This window comes from Manihot esculenta, chromosome 9 (genome assembly GCF_001659605.2).
Source record: "Manihot esculenta cultivar AM560-2 chromosome 9, M.esculenta_v8, whole genome shotgun sequence".
Classification (NCBI taxonomy): Eukaryota; Viridiplantae; Streptophyta; class Magnoliopsida; order Malpighiales; family Euphorbiaceae; genus Manihot; species Manihot esculenta.
Genome location: NC_035169.2, coordinates 3,800,447 through 3,820,705, shown reverse-complemented (window position 1 = coordinate 3,820,705; position 20,259 = coordinate 3,800,447). Strand labels below are relative to the sequence as shown.

The following is a 20,259-nucleotide window of genomic DNA, read 5'->3' as shown; positions in this document are numbered from 1 at the left end:
ATATATATATATAAAATTTTATTTACTAGTTTATATTATTTCGCATATGAAACTAATCAAACATATTTAATTAAAAAGTCAACCTGGTTTTAATATTTTTTTTTTCTGTAATTTATAACATTTCATTGATATAATTCTATCCAGCATAATTAGGGTAAGTATAAAATTAATATCATGGTATGTAATATTTTTTTATGGTAATATATTAATAAATATATTTTTAATTTTTCTGAAAAAGGATAAAACGAGAATATGTCAAACTGATATATGTATGGATTTATATTTTAATAAATTTTTTTGTTTATGTGTTTTGATCACATCACATCACGCAAATAACTTTCTAGTATAACCCCGGAGATAGTGCCAACAAGATATGGTTCTCTGCTATAATTGCAAAGAAAGATTGACAAATCCATAGCAATGAATCATTGTGCAGCCTTGTAAAATTTGACTGGCCTTCCATTTAGTGCTTGGAGTGGTCTTGAATTCATTTTAAATTCCTGAATTTCAAAAAGAAAATTCAGTAATTAATATGAAAATAAATAAAATTAATTAATAATAATTATAGACTTACAGCATCAACTGCCTTCTTCAAGGCATCTAGCTGCTCAGCTGAAACCATCTTCACCTGTGATAATTAAATGCTATTTAATTTATTAAAAAGATAAATAAAAAAAAAAAGAAAAGAAAGGGCAAAAGGGTATATAATAAAAATGAAAAATAAGGCATGCATAATATAAATAGGGAAAATAAATTATATTTTTAAAGTTAAAAACCTCATCGAGAACAGTCCAAACAACTCCCTCAGTGCATGGAGGATTGGTGAGAGAGCCGGTGTATCTGAAATAGCTACTCTTGCTCACAATTCCACTATCTCCGGGGTTTATTGTCCCCAAATCCTTGCCTTCTTTTGTAATTGTCTTTATGGAGGGCAACAGCTGCCACACAATTAATCATAAACAATATTATATATAAAGAAATTATTTTATGACATATCATCTAACAAAATAACATATTTTTTTTAAAATTTAATTTAAAAAAATCGATATTATAACATATACAAAATAAATTTCATTAAGATAATAACATATGTACACGTGATTTAGAAGAGGTATGCGAATTGATGTTAAATCCAGTAAATAGTAGACTTAAGGTATGTTTTGGTAAGTTTGATTTTATTGGTTTATATTTTTCCTGTCTTCTAGTAACGCAATTAAAGTATGTTTTGGTAAGTTTGGTTTTATTGGTTTATATTTTTCCTGTCTTCTAGTAACGCGTAATTGCCGACCTGCATCTGTATGTCCTGTCACTGTCACGCTGGGTCGTACATACGAATGTATTGTGTCGCGACCATTTAATTCCCTTCGACTCTATATGGACACAATCTCGGATGTGCAGGGGTCTATTGCCCCGTGGATCCATCAAGTCGATTGGGCTAGACCTCCTTTACATGGACCTGAGCTTTGTCCTATTTGGCCCGTTCAAGTGAGTTATGGGCTGCGTACTGGGGAGGGGGTGCGTATTGGACCTTGATAAAGTCAACCTTTCCAACATGGGCTCGACCATAGCCTGGGTATTCCAGGCCTAGTAGTCATCATGAACCTTTTCATTTGGTCGAATGGATAATAGAAAGCCCTGATCTATTGAGTGTAAAGAATCAGACCTCCAACACCCCTGAGTTTACCAAATTACGGAATGGAGAGATCGACCTCTTAAGCCTGGAGAAGATGGGCAGAACTCTTCAAAGCTCATATTACAACAAAGCTTTGAGTGTAGATATGGCCGACCTCAGTGATCGAAAATGAATTCACCTCTATATAGGTCGGATGAACCAGACAGACCCGATGAAATCAGGGTAAGGATGTAGACTTCTTATGCGCTGATTGTCTCCTACATATGGTACCAGGATCATAAATACACGTGCAAAAGGTATGAACTAGCTAACTCTGCATTTATTATTCTGTCGCCCATCATTAATGTATCGCCTGACACACCTGCCAAAAAGCATCCCTGCCCAACCTAATGGGGACATGGCACCAGGAGCGTCAAAGCGATTGGAGGTATATATACCACTCAACTAATCCTAAAAAGGGGACATCATCTTCTCGAAGGGGAAAACCCTCTCTCTCTCTCTCACACATAAAGAGAAACCCAAAAATCCATCCTTATTCTCTCGGGAGCTTTCTCTTATCTTCTCCTCTTTCCCTCTCTATTTTATTTCTCTCAAACATCATTAAAAGAGCCTAAATATGACTTGACCGTAGGAGGGTCTTCACCGAACACCCTCGGCGGACCTCTGATCATCTTCTCATACTCTGCAGGTCCCCTTCTTCAAGATAAGTATGGATAGACCTTATGAAATCAATTACAGATTGATGATCAACCCATGGAATTAAGCCTCTGCTAGGTGTCCGCATCTAGACACCTCATTGGATCTCACTTTATCAAGTGGCACTGCTTATGGGAACCAAGAAGACTATATGCCGAAGTTTCTGAATAAAACCTATTGAGATCCACATGGCAAATTAAGAAAAGCTAATAGCTAAACAATATGAAAGACCGAAATAAAGAGATATGGTGAAAGATCCGAGAATCCCCAACTGCATCTAAAAGTCACACGATGAAAATTAGACAGTGAAAAATGAAGAAAAAACAACACACGGGTGATCCATCAACCATGGAAGAGAAATGACGTGCACGAGTTACCCAAGTTGTATAGTTACTTTCTTTATCTCAAAGTATTTTTGCTATTATGAACTAGTAAAAAAATTTAATGCCTAAGACGAAGGCCTTGTGTATATGAACTTGAAATATGATAGTACACTAAAATAGCTTAAAAAAAGCCCTCATCAGTGATTAATATTAGTATGAATCTATTGAAAAAATTATTACCTGTTCAAAGCATACTGCTTTATGATTTAAAAACTGTGAAGAGATTTATGCACGAAAAACATTATTTATTATATTTTTTAGAATTATATGAGATGATATAGTTAGACAAAATTAATATTTTTCATTCAGTTGAAATATAAAGTTAAATATCTTGCTATTTCAAATTAACAACAAGCATTCTTGTTACATGTACTCTATGCAATCTTTAATTTTGTAGGCAAATTATAAAAGTAAGAGCAAAGCTAATAAGCTTGGGAGCTATGGCCACAAAATGAAGAAGAAGCCCAATGAGACAGGTGTCGACCTCGAAAATAGACTTCTGGCACCAAAAAGCTGAGCTGAGGAAATAAAAAAGTCTAGTGAGGCACATGTCGGCCTCGGAAATAAACCTTTAGCACCAAAAAACCAAGTTGAGGAAATAACGAAGCCTAATGAGGCAGGTGTCAGTCTCGAAAATAGACTTCCGGCATCAAAAAGCCGAGTTGAGAAAATAAAGAAGCCCAATGAAACATGTATTGGCCTCAGAAATAGACTTCCGGTACCAAAAAACCGATTTGAGGAAACAAAGAAGTCTAATGAGGCAGGTGCTGGCCTTGAAAATAGACCCGATACCAAAAAACCAAGTTAAGGAATCAAATAAAGAAGATCCAACCACGGCAGGTCCCAACCTTTGAAAATTGACCCCTAGTACCAGGTAAGCCAAGTTGAGGTACAAAATGAATGAAAAATCTGACCATTATAGAATAAGACTTAAGGGTAAATAGCCCAGAAAGCGCTTAAGGCAAAAATAGCCCAGAAGAGCAAAAATGTTAGGAAGACGCTTAAGGGAAAATATCCCACAAAATGCATGAGGGTAAAAATGCTCGGAAGATACAAAGAGCCATAGAGCTCGGAAGTAGAATAAGGGGAAAAACAACTTGGAAGAGCAAAAATGCCCTGAAGATGCTTAAGAGCAAATAGTTCAGAGAGCGCTTAAGGGAAAAAATGCCTAGAAGATAGTAAGAGCAAAAATGCTCGAAAGCAGAATAAGGGCAAATAACCCGAATAACGTTTAAGGGCAAAAAGCCTGGAAAGCGCCCAAGAGCAAAATTGCTCAGAACAATAACCAGGGCAGAACCTAGAATAAGGCTTAAGGGCAGATAGCCCAGAAAGTGTTTAAGGGCAGATAGCCTGGAAAGTGTTTGAAGGCAGATAGCCCGGAAAGTATTTAAGGGCAGATAACCTGAGAGGTATAAAGAGCAAAAATGCTCAAAAGTAGAGTCAGAGTTAAAGAGCCCTAAAGCTTACCAGAAAGAAACAAGATCGGACAAAGGTTCAGGGCAAAAGTTAAAAAGATAGCAGAGAGCCAAAGTGCTTGGATAAAGAATTAGGGGTAAGTGCCCAAAAGAGATTTAAAGAGCAAAATGCTCGGACTAAGTCTCAGGATTAAGAGTCCAAAAAACGACAAAGGGCAAAAGTGCGCAGCGGATCCAAGGCTAGGTGCTCAAAAGAAACACAAGAGCGAAATGTCCGGAAGTAAAGGCAAAAATAGCGCGGGAGAGCGAAAACGCTTGGAAGTGGATTTCCTTCTCCAACGGCTCATAAATAACCCTCAGAGAAGGGTAAGGGCATGGAAGAAAAATCAAGGCTAAAGGCCCATAAGATGCTGAAGGGAAAAAAACCTGGAAGACGTTCAAGAGAAAAAATGCTCGAACTAAGGTCCAGGGCTAAAAGAGCCCGGAAGAAAACAAAGAGCAAAAGTGCTCAGACAAAAAATCAGGGCTAAGATCCCAGAGGAAGATCACAAGGAGCCTAAGAGTTCAGACAAAGAATCAGGGCTAAAGAGTTCGGAAAAGAGCTAAAACGCTAACAAAAATATTCAAGGCTAAAGCCCAAAAGATGCTGAAGGGCAAAAATTCCGGAAGACGTTCAAAAGAAAAAATGCTAGAACTAAGGTCCAGGGCTAAAAGAGCCCAAAGAAAACAAAGAGCAAAAGTGCTCAGACCAAAAATCAAGACTAAGAGCTAGAGGAAGATCACAAGGAGCCTAAGAGCTCGGACAAAGAACCAAGGCTATAGAGTCCGGAAAAGAGCTAAAACGCTCGCAAAAATATTCAGGGCTAAAGAGTCTGAAATGGTATAGAAAACCAAAGAGTTCAGATGAACATTCAGGGCTAAAGAGTCTGGTAAGGAGCTAAAATGCTCATAAAAATAGTCAGGGCTATAAAGCCCCGTAAAGAGCTAAATTGCTCATAAAACCAATCAGCTGAAGCGCGTATTAAAAGACCTAGGGCTTACAGCCTGAAAGATACCTCAAAGAAAAACGCTCGGAAGAAGACTTAAAAGGACATATCAATAAGGTCAAGTCAAAAGGATAAGGTCGAAAAGGACAACCGTCAAGGTCAAACCTCCTATAAAGAAGACCTGAAAGGGCAGACTTTCCAAGTTGGAAAGGCAAGGTAGAAGCGCAGAGCATCCAAGTCAAACTTTCCAAAAGGAAAACTACCACGGTCATACTTTCCATAAAGAAGACCACCAAGATCAGATCTCCCAAAAGGAAGATTATCAAGATATAAAATTCGCTTGCTTAGTTCGATCTATGCTAAAGTCGACCAATTCAATTCCTTTTGAAATTTATAAGCATTTACTAAATGAATAGGCGACGCCGAATTAGCAGGTCGGGTTTCCTTCTCCAGCGGTCATAAATAACCATTAGAGAAACAAAAGGGCAATTGATAACATATAAAAAATAGGATCCATAAGTTCATGACACGTGTACATGTGATTCAGAAGGGGCATGCAAACCTTTCTTTCTAGTTGAATTGGGCAATAGGAAGCCCCGATCTATTAAGCACAAAGAATCAGATCTCTTACACCCCTGAGTTTACTAAAACTCGGAACAGACAGACAGACCGACCTCTTCAAAATCTGAAGAAGACAAGTAGACCTCTTCAAAGCTCACTACAACAAAGCTTTGAATGCAGATGTGGCGAACCTCAGTAACCAGAAGGAATTCGCCTCTATATAGGTCAAATGAACCAGGCACGATGCGATGAAGGCAGGATAAGGATGCTGACCTCATACGTGTTGTTCGTCTCCTTCGTATGGCACCGGGATCATAAATGTGCATATAAAAGATACGAACTAGTCAGCTTTGTATTTATTGTCCTATCGCCCATCATTAATATGCTGCCTAACATGCCTGTCAAAAAGCATCCATGTCCAACATGATGGGAACACGTCACCAGGGGCGTCAGACCGATCGGAGGTATATGTACCACTGAACTAATCCTAAAAAAGGGATATCATCTTCTCGAAAGGAAAAGCCTTCTCTGTGTCGGAGAGAAACCCAAAAATCCATCATCGCTCTCTCTCGGGAGCTTTCTCTTCTCTTCTTCTCTTCCCTCTCTGTTTTATTTCTCTCAAACACAATTAAAAGAGCACAAATCTGACTTGAGCAACGGAGGATCTTTACCAAGCACCTGGCGGACCTCTGACCATCTTCTCATATTTTGCAGGTCTCCTTCCTCAAGCTCAAGTATGCATGGACCTTATGAAACTAATTACAGATTAATGATGGTGTCCGCATCTAGACACCCCGCCGAATCTCACTCATCAAATATGAATAAATTTATATATAGGAATATTAATAAAATTCTCAAAATGCAATTTTTTTATTTTGAAAAAATAGAGTAATTTTCTTTAAAAAATTATTTATTTTATTACTGAATAAATATTCTATATTGAATGATTTTTTAGAGTGTACTAAATATTAAAAAGTTTGAGAATTTAAATAAAAAAAACGAAGTATAAGAAAAATACTATTATTATATAAACAGTTAAATACCTGTGTGAGGAATGGGTCAGCATCCCCTAATTTGAAAAGAATTCCGATAACAGCCATTCCTCCAGCAGAGTTTTGATGGACTAAATGAAGCTCCAAATCGACCCTATTAAATAAATTAAGAAAATAATCAGACCATAATTATGCATTAACCCAAATATTAAACCAAAAACAGACAATTGGGCTCACCTTTTTCCATCGATTGCATGCTCCGCTGGTGTATGCCAATGGATTTTTTTCAGCTTGTATTGATTTCCATCAACAACAATTTTCCCAGCGTTCCCTTTCCATATCACCTAATCAACCTTTTTTAAGTTAAATTTTTTAAATTTAAAAAAAAATAATAATTTATTTAAGAATTATAATTAATTAATAAGAAAAAAAGACCTCGATAAAATTTCCGCTGCTCTTGATAGAGGCAGCAGCTGGTCGATACTGTAATTTGAGATCTCCAAGGGCAGGTTGTAAAGTTGCAGCTTTATGAACAAGATCAACAGGAGACTGAGCCTTTGCTGCAGTTCTACAAGCTGTCCAACTAGGGCTCAGCTGTCCCCACTTTGATGGTCCTCTCTCACCTTCTGTATAAGTAAACAGCGTCGTATTGCCAGTAGCTGTAGCATTCGCATGAATTTGATTTAAATAAGTATTTTTTAATAATAATAATATTAGTGAAAAAATAAATCTATCATTATTTTAAAATTATTTAATTAAAAAAATTAAATTGTTTAATCGCTTTAATATACTTTTTTTTATTCTAATTAAATTATATTTTTATATATATAAACACATTCTACGTACTTTGCGTTTCAGAAGAAAGAAGAAAAAAAATAAAAGAAGCTAAGAATAAGAAAGTTATTTTTGTGTTTTTCATTTTGTTTTCTCTCTTGTTTTTTTGACGGAAAAAAAAAGAGAGAAAAAACAGAAATGAAATTTTGTTTTTTCTGTTGTTTTTTTGACGAGAAAAAAGAGGGAGAGAAAACAAAATGAAAAGTGATAGTGATGGAATTGAATATCAACAACTTTAGTGTTTTTATAGGGTTTGATTTGGCTAAAATTGAAACGTGAAATTCTGATTGACTGAATTTTTTTAAGGAATTCATTAATTATTGGATATTAATTTAAAAAAAAAAAAGCTAAAATGGGTAATCTCTTGAATTTAGAATGAATTGTAAAAGAATTTAATTAAATTTAAAATTTATAAATAATCAAATTTTCTAACAATTAAAGTACAAGAGCAAATTCTTCGGCTCCAAATGGAGGGGATATCGGAAAGCCAGAAACGGATGAGTATGAAGCAACGGTTGACCATCCAAATTAATATTTCAAAAATAATTTTTATATAAAAATATATTGAATTAAAATTATAATATATATTATAATTAAATTTAAAATATAAAATTTTATAATGAGTTCATAACTTAGTAAACGTAAAAATTTCATATTCAAGTGTAAATACTGAAATTTTAACTGATTGAATGTTTATCTGTTTTGATTTTTGTAAAATAATAAAATTATTTTTATTTAATTTTATTAATTTATAAAAATTAAAAATACAACTCCAACCATTGCTGCATGTACGAGTGAGCATTCAGTTGATTCAGTTTAAAATCGAACCGAACCGAATAAATTGAGAGCCGAAATTTTAGTGTTTATAAAAATCAAACCGAACTAATTTTAGTTAAAAATTGAATCGAACCGAACCGGTCTGATTCGGTTTGATTCGGTTCGGTTTGATCGGTTTTAATTTTTATTAATTTTTTTATTTTTTACACTTTATTTTTAATATTTTAAAATTTAATTAAAAAATTTTAATCTGATTTAATTTCTCTATATTATTGAAAAAATATATTATTATTATTAATGGGTTCAGTTCGATTTTTTTTTTATCAAAACCGAACCGAATCGAAATAACTGAAATTTTTAAAATTAAAAATCGAACTAAATCGAAATATATAAAAAATCGAACTAAATTTTTAAATCAATTCGGTTTGATCAATTTTTTCAATTTGAACTGAATACTGTTCATCGGTGCATGGCTAATTAACGAGGAAATTACCGAGCATACGGCTATGTTCAACCGTTTAATATAATTCTATAAGTAATTTAAAATTAAAAAAATATTATTTAAAATAGGATAAGATTATATATTAATAAAAAAATTAATTTTTATTAATCGAATGTCAGAATCTGTATAAAAATTTTCCTTAATAAATGAATAGCGATCTATATAGCTTGATACAAAAAGACTGATCTTCCATTCAATGCTTGGATAGGCCTTGCATTCATCTTAAATTCCTGAAAATGAACAAAATCCAACCCATTAATTAACTAGAAAATAGGTAAAACATATGCTATTATAATAAATATTACCATTACTGCTATAAAAATTAATAATAATATAAATAATAAAAATAAAAATTATGGATATTAATAAAATAATTTTTATAAAATATTTATTATTAATAATAATAATTAAATTTTTAACTGCAACTATAATTTCATTATAAAATATTTATACATGATTATAATTTTATAGCAGTAATATGCGATAATTATATATTACTAATATAAATTTATAGTAATAAATGTTATATTTTTAGTAATAAAAATTTTACTGTTAAGTAAGGAGATATTGCATTAAAGTGTAAGTAATAAAATTATTGTGAACTTGATATTAAAATTATTTTAGATCATAAGATTTCTGACTTTACTGAAAACCTTAATTTATACAAAAATAAATAAATAAAATTAATGCATATTAAATTTACATTTTTTAACTTCTGATCAAATTTTGAAATGCTTAATAATCATTTGAAAATTAAAATGCCATATTTATAATTAAATTTTACTTTTCAAAATAAGATATATTATGATTTTAATAATATATTAATAATTTTAAATTGAATAAATGTATAATAAAAATTTTTCAATAATAATAATATACTTACATTATCAACAGCATCCCTCAATGCATTCACTTGCTCCTCTGAAACCATAATCACCTGTGTAAAATAAAAATGGTAATTAATTTATTAAACGGATGCACATATATAATCGTTATTAAGTATAAAATAATAAGTTTTATATTTTTTAATATTTGAAACCCTTCAAAAAAATTAATAAATAAAAATTATTTTTTTAATTAAATGAAAAATCAATACCTCCTGAAAAATTGTCCAAACAACTCCTTCGGAGCAGGGAGGAGCGGTTAGAGAGCCATTGTATCTGAAATAGTTTCTGCTCCAAAATCCAATGTCTCTTGGGTTAATAATCCCCAAATCCTTCTCTTCTTTTGTAACTGATTTTATGAAGGGCAAGAGCTGCCATAGAAGGAATGAGAAAAGAAAAGAAAAGAAAAGAAAAGAAAAACAAATGCATGAATGCATAAAGAGTTATATAAATACCCTTGAAAGGAATTGATCAGGTCGCCCTAATTTGAAAAGAATTGCAACAACAGCAAATGCTCCATCTGAGTTTTGATGGACTATATGAAGCTCCAAATCGTACCTTTTAAACAAAGGAAATTGATTAACACATGATCAAGAAAATCAAGAAAATTTTTTTGTACACCACAGCATTGATTGGCTCACCTTATACCTTCAATTGCATGCTCCGTAGGTATATGCCAATGGCATTGTTTCAGATCGTAACGATCTCCATTAACAATGATATTCCCAGCATTCCCTTTCCAAGAAACCTGATTAACCAGTAATTAAAGTTAAACCTCTAACACTTAATTACTGAGATTAATATAATTAATTAATTAAAAAATTTACTATTTAATCCTTACATTATTAAAAAATTCATTAATTTGTTCATTATTTTTAATCTATATGTTAATTTTAATTATTAAATATTTTTGAAATTTTTAAAATTGAGAGACTGACCTAAATAATAATTTTTCTATTAATTAATTAATATGCAAGAATCAGTATAAGATTTTTCTGTTATGATCCATAAAAAATCCATTACTAATGCTTTTAATGACCTGAATAACACGTCCAAGGCTCTTGATAGAGGCAGCAGCTGGTTGATATTGTAATGGCAGATCTCCTAGCGCAGGTGCAAGTTTTACATCTTGGAGACGAATATCTATAGGAGACTGCATTCTTCCATTTCCACAAGCTTGCAACTCTGGGTTAAGCTGGCCCCGTCTTGATGGTCCTCTACCTGTTGCTTCTATGTAAGTGTATGGAGTTTCATTACCTAAAACCACCCATACATGATCAAAATTACTTAATAAAAATATTAGTGGAAAAAAAATATATAAACATACCTTGAGCTTCAGCAAAGTGAAGAGGAAAAGAAGAGTGAAGCAAGAAAACAAGAGAAGCTAGGAACACAAGGATTGCGTCTGTGTTTTTCATTTTGTTCTTTCTTTGGAGATCTGGTAATTAAGTTATTGAACATGAATGGTTACTCTGTTTTTATAGCCTGAAAATCAGAGAAATCATAAAATGAAGCATATTTAATACCGTATCATGATATGATATAGAAATTAAAAATATAAAATTATTTAAGTTAAAGAATAAATCACAATAAAATAAATCAAAAAATATCCAAAACATGATTAATGCATTCCATATCTAGTTTGAGCGCTAGATAATCCTGGTCAGAGAAATTCCTTGACAGAGATTCATCGGATTACTTTCTTCTATTTGTGAAATCTTATGATGAAAATACAGTAAAATCTTTATTAAAATAGTGTCGAATGTGTTCAAAATGATATATATATACTAAATCACAAAGCGGAGGCTGGTGCTTTGTGACAACCTGGCCAGGAATTTTTGCGATACTACCTAAAAATCATAGGAAATGTCTTGAAGATTGCTGTTGTCCCCACTTCACTTTGTCTAGGCAAAACTTGAAAAGTTTTTTCATTTGGCCGTTCAAAATTTGTTGCAAGTTCTTGGATTTTGAGTCCATTGAAGATACTAATTTTTTAAATATCAAAATAAGTTGTATTTCATGTTAAAATAATTTCTTATAATTTTTTCATTTTAATTTTTTATAAATATTAAAAAATATAATTTTTTATTAATTTTTTAATTATATCTTTTTAAATACAATAAAATTTTTTAAATATTAAAAGATATTTAGAGAGATTTATTAAAAATAAAATAAAATTAAATAAAGTTCTAGACATTTTAAAAAATATTTTAATTTTAATTTTAAAAAATACATTAAAATATTTTAAACATTTTAAAAAATTTAGTAAATAGAGAGACTAATTAGTTCTTATAATTTCAAAAAACTTATTAATTAATTTTTTAAATTTTTAAAAAAATTTATTAATTAGTTTTTTATATTTTAAATATATTATATTTTTTTATAATATTTAATAGCTAAAACTGATAAAAGTGACTGATTAATATGAAAAATATATTAATATATTTTTTTAAAATTGAAAAATTAATCAGTGAATTTTTTTAAAAATTAATTTTTTTTATATTTTATTTATATATTTAAATTTTAATAAATTATCGTTTCATTTAGGATTTTACCATTGTTCTATTTTAGAGAAGGTATTCAACTATAAATAGAATTAATAAATATCTTCCATGTCTTCCGTTATTACTAAACCCTTTAGCTCGTTAATTTATTTACTATCTCTCGGCCTATTGGATAAAATTTTTTAAAATATTTATATTAATTCATATTTATATTTAAAATTCTAAAAGTTGAATAATAAAAGTCTATTTATAATAATTATAATTAAATAAAATCTAAAAAATTTAATGATAAATTATAATATAATTCTTAAAATTTTGCTTGACCCACATAATAATTTTAAAAATACTATTGTCTTTTTTTATCAAAACGTTTTTTTTATTAATACATTATAAATTAATAAAAATTTAAAATTTAAAAAATTATAAATTAAAATATATAATATTTTATTTTATATTATGATATTGATATAAAATACATTTTTTATTCGATAAGCTAATAAATTAATATATATAAAAAAATTTCTTGTTATATAAGTGAATAAAATAACTTAAATAAAGTACAAGAAATCTAATTAAGAAATAAAGATTTTTATAAAAATTATAAAAAAAATGATTTTACAAAGTAATATACATAATATTTTATTTTATTTAATATTAATTAATATAAAATATAATTTTTTATATATTAAAAAGACATATAATTTAAATGTTGAGTACGAACCTTCAACAAAATACTTTTAACATAAAATTTATATATAATATTTTATAATATGAGAATTTATTTATAATAAATATTTATTTAATACAATATATTTAATATTAATTTATTTTAATATAAAATTTAAATTAAAAAATTATATATTAATAATATAAAATTTTAAAAATTATATTATAATTTATCATTAATCTTTCTAAATTCAATATAATCTTTTAGTTAAATGTGAAAAATTAAAAAAGTATTTGATTTATTATTTAAAATTTAAAATTTTGAATATAAATATGAATTAATTTAAATATATATATTTTGTGAGATTTATTATTTAATTTCTAAATATTACTATTATTAATAAATTAATCCTTATATTTTCAAAAATTTATTAAAATGTTTTTTTTTTCTCCATCACTAAAATAATTCTATTCAATTTTGTCTATTTCTGCTGTTAAAAATATACTAAAAGATTCAATTTAAGTTTTTAAAATTTTTTCTCACAATTTTCATCTATTTTTAATAAAAAAATGAAATAATTATTTTATTAATAAAATAAATAAGATAATTTTAATAAATTTTTAAAAATTATAAATACTGATTTATTAATAATAATAATAATATTTAGAAACTAAATAATAAATATTTTTAATTTTTTTATTCAATAAATTTTTAAATTAATAATCTTATACTTATATATTAAAATTTTTTTATCAAAATTAATTAAAATTAGTAGTTAAAATTAAAATAAATGTAAAATAAATAAATTCATAAGTCTTTCATGAAAAAGATTTTGTAGTTATTGCTTTCTACGCAACAATTAATGAAAATCTTCACTTTCTTAATTAATAAACGATTTCGTCCCGTAGGAATTTCCTCAATAATTCTTAGCTTATTTAATTGTTGATGTATATACAGTATCAATAAAATTTTATTAAAATTATCATAATTTTAATTTTGATTCAGTGATTACGATTTGTGTATATAAATTTTATTTTTCAATAAAAAAATTTAATATTAATAAAAAATTACACATAATTTTATAATAGAACAGAATTAATTTAAGGGTTAATTAACAAAAAAATATTTTATTTAACTATTTTTTGCACAAGTATTTATTTATGTATTTATATGTTTATAAAGTAGTTAAGATTTTTCTTGGAGTTGCCTCCTGATATTTCCCTTAAATAACTCTGAAAAAAAATTTCGGTTAAATAACTAATTTTTTATGAATTTTCCTTCCTTAATTAATAAATTAATTTTTTGAAATTCCTTCTAGCTGATTTCAGTTTTTCTCTATTTTGTATTAAAAATTTCACAAAAAATTAAGTTAAATATTTTTTTTTTGAAATAAAAGAATTAAATTATTTCAAATTTAACAAATTTTCATTTTTTAAAAAAATAAAATATTGCATAATCTTATAAAAAATAACAAATTTAACAAATTTTTATTATTTTATTTATAATGATTTTTTTTTTATCTATAAATTGGGAAGGGAGATTTTAGTGGAAATCAAACCCTTTGCCGACTCAACAAAGAGCGGCGGCTATTTATAATGATCTTGAATATAATGTGATCCAAATCTATAATTTTTTAAATTATATATTATATTTTAATTTTTAAATTTTAGTATAATTAACGGATCAATTTTTCTATTTTTAGAATCAAACACTTTAATTATTATAATTTTATTCTGCACTAAAATCTGTAAAAACAGAAAAGAAAAATATTTTAAATTTCATAAATATCCTTCTTTAAACTCTCATTTTCTTTTCCATTTCATCTCTCGAATCTCATAATCCTTCCTTTCAATCCGTTGGTAATTGGCACAAAAAATTATTAATGAATTTAAAAATTCATTATTAAACTTTATTTTTAAATTAATAAGTAAAAAAAACATTAAATTTATCAATGAAAACTATTTACTAAAAAATTTATTGATAAATTTAAAATAAAATTTTACATAAAATGTCGCCTTTGATTTTGCAATTCACATTTTTTATTATTAATGAATTTAATAACATATTTTAAATCCATTAATAATTTTTTAAACAGATAAAAACTGCTTTTTTCCTAAATTTAATAACAAATTATAAATTTATTAATAATTTATGTTTATAAATATTAAACCGAGACTTCTACTTTTATAATTCATTCATCTTATCATTTTCCTTCCTTTCTCTTTTTTTATTACTTTCTTCTATATTTCACTTTTTTATTGAAATTTTTTTATTTTTCTTTCATCTCTTATTCTATTTTCTCTCCTCCTATATTATTTTATTCATTCTTTATTCTTCATAATTTCCTTTCATTTTCTCTTTTTTTATTATTTTCTATCATTATATACCATTTATTTTTTTCTTATTTTCACTTTCTATATATTAAATACAAATTTAAAACTTAATAATAATAATATAATTTTCAGTCTTATTAAATTAATAAAAAATTATTTAAACTCTTAATAAATTTATTAACGGATTGTAATGCATTGATAATTTATTAACGAATTTTACATTTATTAATAAATTATTTTTCTCTCAATATTGACACATTTAAAATCTGTTAGTAATAATAATGAAAATTTAATTAGTAAATCTATTAATATTATTAATAGACTTAAAAACTATTAATAAAAATGTACTATTAAACTTTTTAATTATAAATTGTAATCCATTAGTAATTTATAGATAAGTGAATTTTTTATTGATTACCAACTGAAAAATTCATTAATAATTTAGAAATTATTTGTAGTGTTTTTAAAAAATAAAAAATAAAATTACTATTTTTAAATTTAAATTTTTTAATAACTTTTAGTTGAATAAATGAAAAATTAAATTTTTTACGAGTATAATATTATCCATATTAATGAACTAGCTAATATTTTTTTTAATTTATTCGCTAAAAAGTATAGATAATATATTTTATCATAATATATCAAAAAATTAAATATATATATATATGATCATTATTTTAATATACATTCTAATCAAATTTATTTTGAGAATTTTAGTGCAATACTAAATATTGATTTTTAATTTCAATTTTAGTCTCATTATTTCACTCCCATTTTATTTCTAAAATTTTAATTTCATTCTAATTTTATAAATTCAACATGCTTTAATTTAACCTTTTATATTATTATTAAAAATTTATTTTAATTTTAATTAAGCTTATTTTTTAAGAAATTAAACTTATTTTTAAATATAAATTTTATTAAAAAATAAATTTTGAAAAAAAGGAAATATAAGCCTCCCACGTCCATCGAAGCATTCTCCTTTAGTTACACCACCGAAGCTTTCTCTCCTCTTGGAAACTTTCTCATTCAGCAACCATGTCAGCAAGGTGCCTGTCACGCCACTAGCCATATCTTTCCCAATCGGACCTGGCTCACCTGAATTATGCCGCAGAACCTCCTCTCCGCCTCTTGCAACGCGTCGGACCACCAGGGGAACTCACTTAAATTTCTAATTATATTAGAGTAAAAAATAGTATTTAATAAAATAAAAAATCAATATTCTACAATTAAATTTATAATATTTTATTTAAAAAATATTTTTTAATACTTATTTAATAAAATAAAAAATCAATGTTCTACAATTATATTTATAATATTTTATTTAAAAAAATATTTTTATTATTAAAAAAATAATATTACATTAAATTATGATTTATTTGACTCTTAAATAATAGTATATAGATTTAATTAATCTAAAATTTTGAATTAAAATTTTTTGACTCTTAAACAAAAGTAGAGACTTAATTGGATTTATATTTAAAAATTATTATTATAAAATGATAAACTTAATTTGTTATTAAATAATATTTTTATATGAAAAATTAATAAAAAAAAATTACAAAATGTGGATTTTGGCTTATGTTATCCTTACCACTTTACCAATTTCCCTTACCAATTTCCCTTATGTTATCCTTATCCTTATCCCTTACCAATTTCCTTATGTTATCCTTACCACTTTACCAGCAGGCAGAGAGCCTTCCTTTTCCGATTCTCTATTTCCTTTCCTCATTCCCAATCTCCGATCCATCCCTAAAAACAACTGACGAGAGATCGATGATGATGAAGATGCCTTGGAGGAGGCAGAGCAGGAGCTTCCATCTTCAGCTACAAGGGGCAATTGGTACCATTCAATCTCCATTCCTATTCTTATTTACCAATTATTGCGATTCTTCTACTTCCACACTTGAAGATGCACGCTTCTTGACAAATAACTTCAAATCTGCTTCTTTTACCCACCTTGATGATGCCATTGCTTCCTTCAATCATGTAATTCATAAGCATCCTCTTCCTTCTAGGGCTCAATTTAGTAGATTCTTATCTGCCCTTGTGAAAATGAAACAATATAACACTGTCTTTTCCATGTCCAAAACAATTGAATTGCTAGGAATCTCACACGATGTTTATTCTCTTAGCATCTTAATTAATTGCTTCTGCCACTTGCACCTCGTGGATTTTGGCTTCTCGGTTTTTGGTAAGATGCTCAAATTCGGATTGGAGCCTACCACTGTGACATTTACTACCTTAATTAATGGGCTTTGTATGGAGAGTAAAATCGATAAAGCAGTGGAATTTTTCGATGATATGGTTGCACGTGGTTATCAACCTAATGTTCGTACTTTCAATGTGATAGTAAACGGATTGTGTAAATTTGGGAAAACAAACGTGGCTATTGGGCTACTAAAGGGAATGGCTGATAGAGGTTGTGAGCCAAATGTTGTGACATACAATTCTATCATTGACGCACTTTGCAAGGATGTGCTAGTTGGTGAGGCTTTAGAGCTCTTCTCTCAAATGAGTAATAAGGGCATTTCACCTGATGTCATCACTTACACTAGTTTAATTCATGGTGTTTGCAAATTAGGCCAAAAGAACCAAGCTTTGGCCTTGATGAATGAAATGGTGGAGCAGAACATATTACCAGATGTTTATACCTTCAATGTATTGATTGATGCTCTTTGTAAGGATGGAATGGTTTCAGAGGCTCAAAATACATTCAATGTAATGATTCAAAGAGGTGTAGAGCCTGATGTGGTCACCTACAATTCCTTAATTGATGGTCTTTGCATTTCAGACCAATTCAAGGAAGCTTTGGCCTTGTTGAAAGAAATGGTGGGGAGGAACATATCCCCTAATGTTTTTACCTTCAGTATATTGATTGACACTCTTTGTAAGAAAGGACTGGTTTCAAATGCACAGAATATAATCAAAATAATGATTCAAAGAGGTGTGGAACCTAGTGTTGTCACTTATAATTCATTGATGGATGGATATTGTCTGTGCAGGCAAATTGATAAGGCTAGAAAGGTATTTGATCTGATGGTGACCAATGAAATAGCTGACATTTTTAGCTACAACATTTTGATCAATGGATATTGTAAGTGCAAAATGATAGATGATGCAAAGCAGATTTTTGATGAAATGTCTCATAAAGGTTTAGTTCCTAATGCTATTACTTATCATACTCTTATAAAGGCTATGTTTCAAGCAGGGAGGCCCCAAACTGCAAAAGAGCTCTTTAAGGATATGTGCTCTCATGGTCAACAGCCAAATATAGTAACCTTCTCAATTATGATTGATGGCTTGTGTAGACAGGGGAATCTCGATGAGGCACTCACCCTATTGAAAGCAATGGAGAAAAGTCAGTTGAAGCCTAATTTTGTGATCTATAGCAGTCTGATCAATGGTATGTGCAAAGTTGGGAAGATTAATGATGCCAAGGAACTTTTTTCTAGTCTTTTTGAAATTGGTTTACAACCTGATGTTTATGTATATAATGCAATAATGAAGGGACTCTGCCAACAAGGATTAATGGATGAAGCGTATAACGTATTTAAAGACATGGAAAAGGTAGGATGTTTACCAAATAATTCTTGTTATAACATCATCATTCAAGGGTTTCTCAAGCATGGGGATTTACCAAAAGCATCAGAACTAATCAATGAAATGGTTGATAAGGGGTTCTCTGCTGATGCTGCTACCACAGAACTGGTAGTACATTTATCGCGGAATAATGATCTCATTCTGAGGCTTTTAAAGGTGCGCAATGAGGGATCAGCAAACTAAAGTTGTTATATCTTGACCATTCAAGTGTATCTTGGAGCGCAACTTGGTAATTACCTTTTTCAAATATAATAGATATGTAATTTAACTAATTTCTTCAAATATCATTTTTAATTTCAATCAGCTGTGATTCTCTTCCACAAAACAAAAATTTTTAAAACCGCAAATTACCTATGGTGGAAATCATGATATGTGTGTGCCTTTCGCTTGAATTCAAACATGGACTAGATCTCTTTGATATAAGATTGTTGATGAATGGAGGTCATGGATTTCTACATCAAGTTGCTGGTAAACCCAACATCTCCATTACAATTTTTTTTTTGGCTGCTACTACAGCCTTAACTCGAGAGCTCAGTCCTAAAATTGAGTTGAGAACTAAAACTAATTGGTTCCGTACTACAATGATTAAGAATCTTTGTTTTTATTTTTGTGCTCAATGACCTTTTAAAATGCTATCATTTCTCTTGTAGGTACTTGCAAGGATATGACTACAACTTCTCCTTTCTAACCATAAAGGTATAAGCAATTCTTTTTTGCTTAATTATTATAATTTTTAATAATAATGAAAATAATGATTATAAACCAGTGTGCTTTAATTGAGAATTGATTTAACAATTAGACTACACTATAAATGCAGGTTGCAGGATATACAGTCCCATAATACAAGGTAAGAGAATCACCAGACTTCTACAGCTGTTGGTTGGATGAAATGTCACTAAAATTATACACAACAGAAAATGTTATGGGAATTGAGGGAAAAGCAAAAGAAGAGGATGAAAATCAGACATATGCAGCCACTGAGACAAGCAACTGCAATTGGTCCTACTAGCGATTGGAATGCTAGTTTAGCTTCAGCTATTTAACAGGACTTTTTGTCCAAATGTATTTATGAACAAGTTCATAAAAGGCAGGTTAGCTCTATATATAACACAGGTATAATCAAAGGTGGCAGGAAAAATGTCAGTACAAAGAAACTTCATCTGATTAAATGGAATACTCTTTTGTTGCCTAAAAAGAAAGGAGGCTTAGGCATGAAAGAGATCTCTCTTCAAATTCAAGCTCTTTTGTTCAAATGGCTTTGGAGATTTGAAAATCATAGGGATTCACTCTGAGTTCAACTTCTATCCAAATATTCTTTCAATTTGGAGAAGGGTATCTCTCTTGCTCCAGGAAATTGCATTTCTTCCCTTCAGAAAGACATTCGAGGCTATGCTACTTTCGATGAACTCTTCCTTCTCTCCTTTAATTCATATCAGATTTGCTGTGGGGAATGAGATGAAAATGAAATTTTGGAATGAGAGACGATCGG

The 20,259-nt window shown here is 28.9% G+C and overlaps 3 protein-coding genes across 3 annotated transcripts; 1 reads left to right on the top strand and 2 right to left on the bottom strand.

Moving 5' to 3' along the window:
• Window positions 1-260: 260 nt before the first annotated feature.
• LOC110622678 (alpha carbonic anhydrase 4) lies at window positions 261-8,777 on the bottom strand. Its single transcript, XM_021767272.2, has 7 exons — window positions 8,771-8,777; window positions 7,102-7,325; window positions 6,904-7,010; window positions 6,718-6,820; window positions 777-938; window positions 575-628; window positions 261-500 (listed from the first exon to the last, which is right to left on the bottom strand). The coding sequence occupies exons 1-7, from the start codon at window positions 8,775-8,777 to the stop codon at window positions 426-428; spliced, it is 732 nt and encodes a 243-aa protein (XP_021622964.1). The 3' UTR covers window positions 261-425.
• A 115-nt stretch (window positions 8,778-8,892) lies between these two features.
• Window positions 8,893-11,387, bottom strand: LOC110622675 (alpha carbonic anhydrase 4). Its single transcript, XM_021767268.2, has 7 exons — window positions 10,991-11,387; window positions 10,703-10,920; window positions 10,305-10,411; window positions 10,119-10,221; window positions 9,876-10,034; window positions 9,663-9,716; window positions 8,893-9,009 (listed from the first exon to the last, which is right to left on the bottom strand). Exons 1-7 carry the CDS (start codon window positions 11,079-11,081, stop codon window positions 8,938-8,940), a joined length of 804 nt encoding a protein of 267 aa, XP_021622960.1. The 5' UTR covers window positions 11,082-11,387; the 3' UTR covers window positions 8,893-8,937.
• Window positions 11,388-17,081: 5,694 nt separating this feature from the next.
• Window positions 17,082-19,042, top strand: LOC122721211 (putative pentatricopeptide repeat-containing protein At1g12700, mitochondrial). The gene is made up of 2 exons (XM_043960310.1): window positions 17,082-18,718; window positions 18,752-19,042. Exons 1-2 carry the CDS (start codon window positions 17,223-17,225, stop codon window positions 18,951-18,953), a joined length of 1,698 nt encoding a protein of 565 aa, XP_043816245.1. The 5' UTR covers window positions 17,082-17,222; the 3' UTR covers window positions 18,954-19,042.
• Window positions 19,043-20,259: the final 1,217 nt, after the last annotated feature.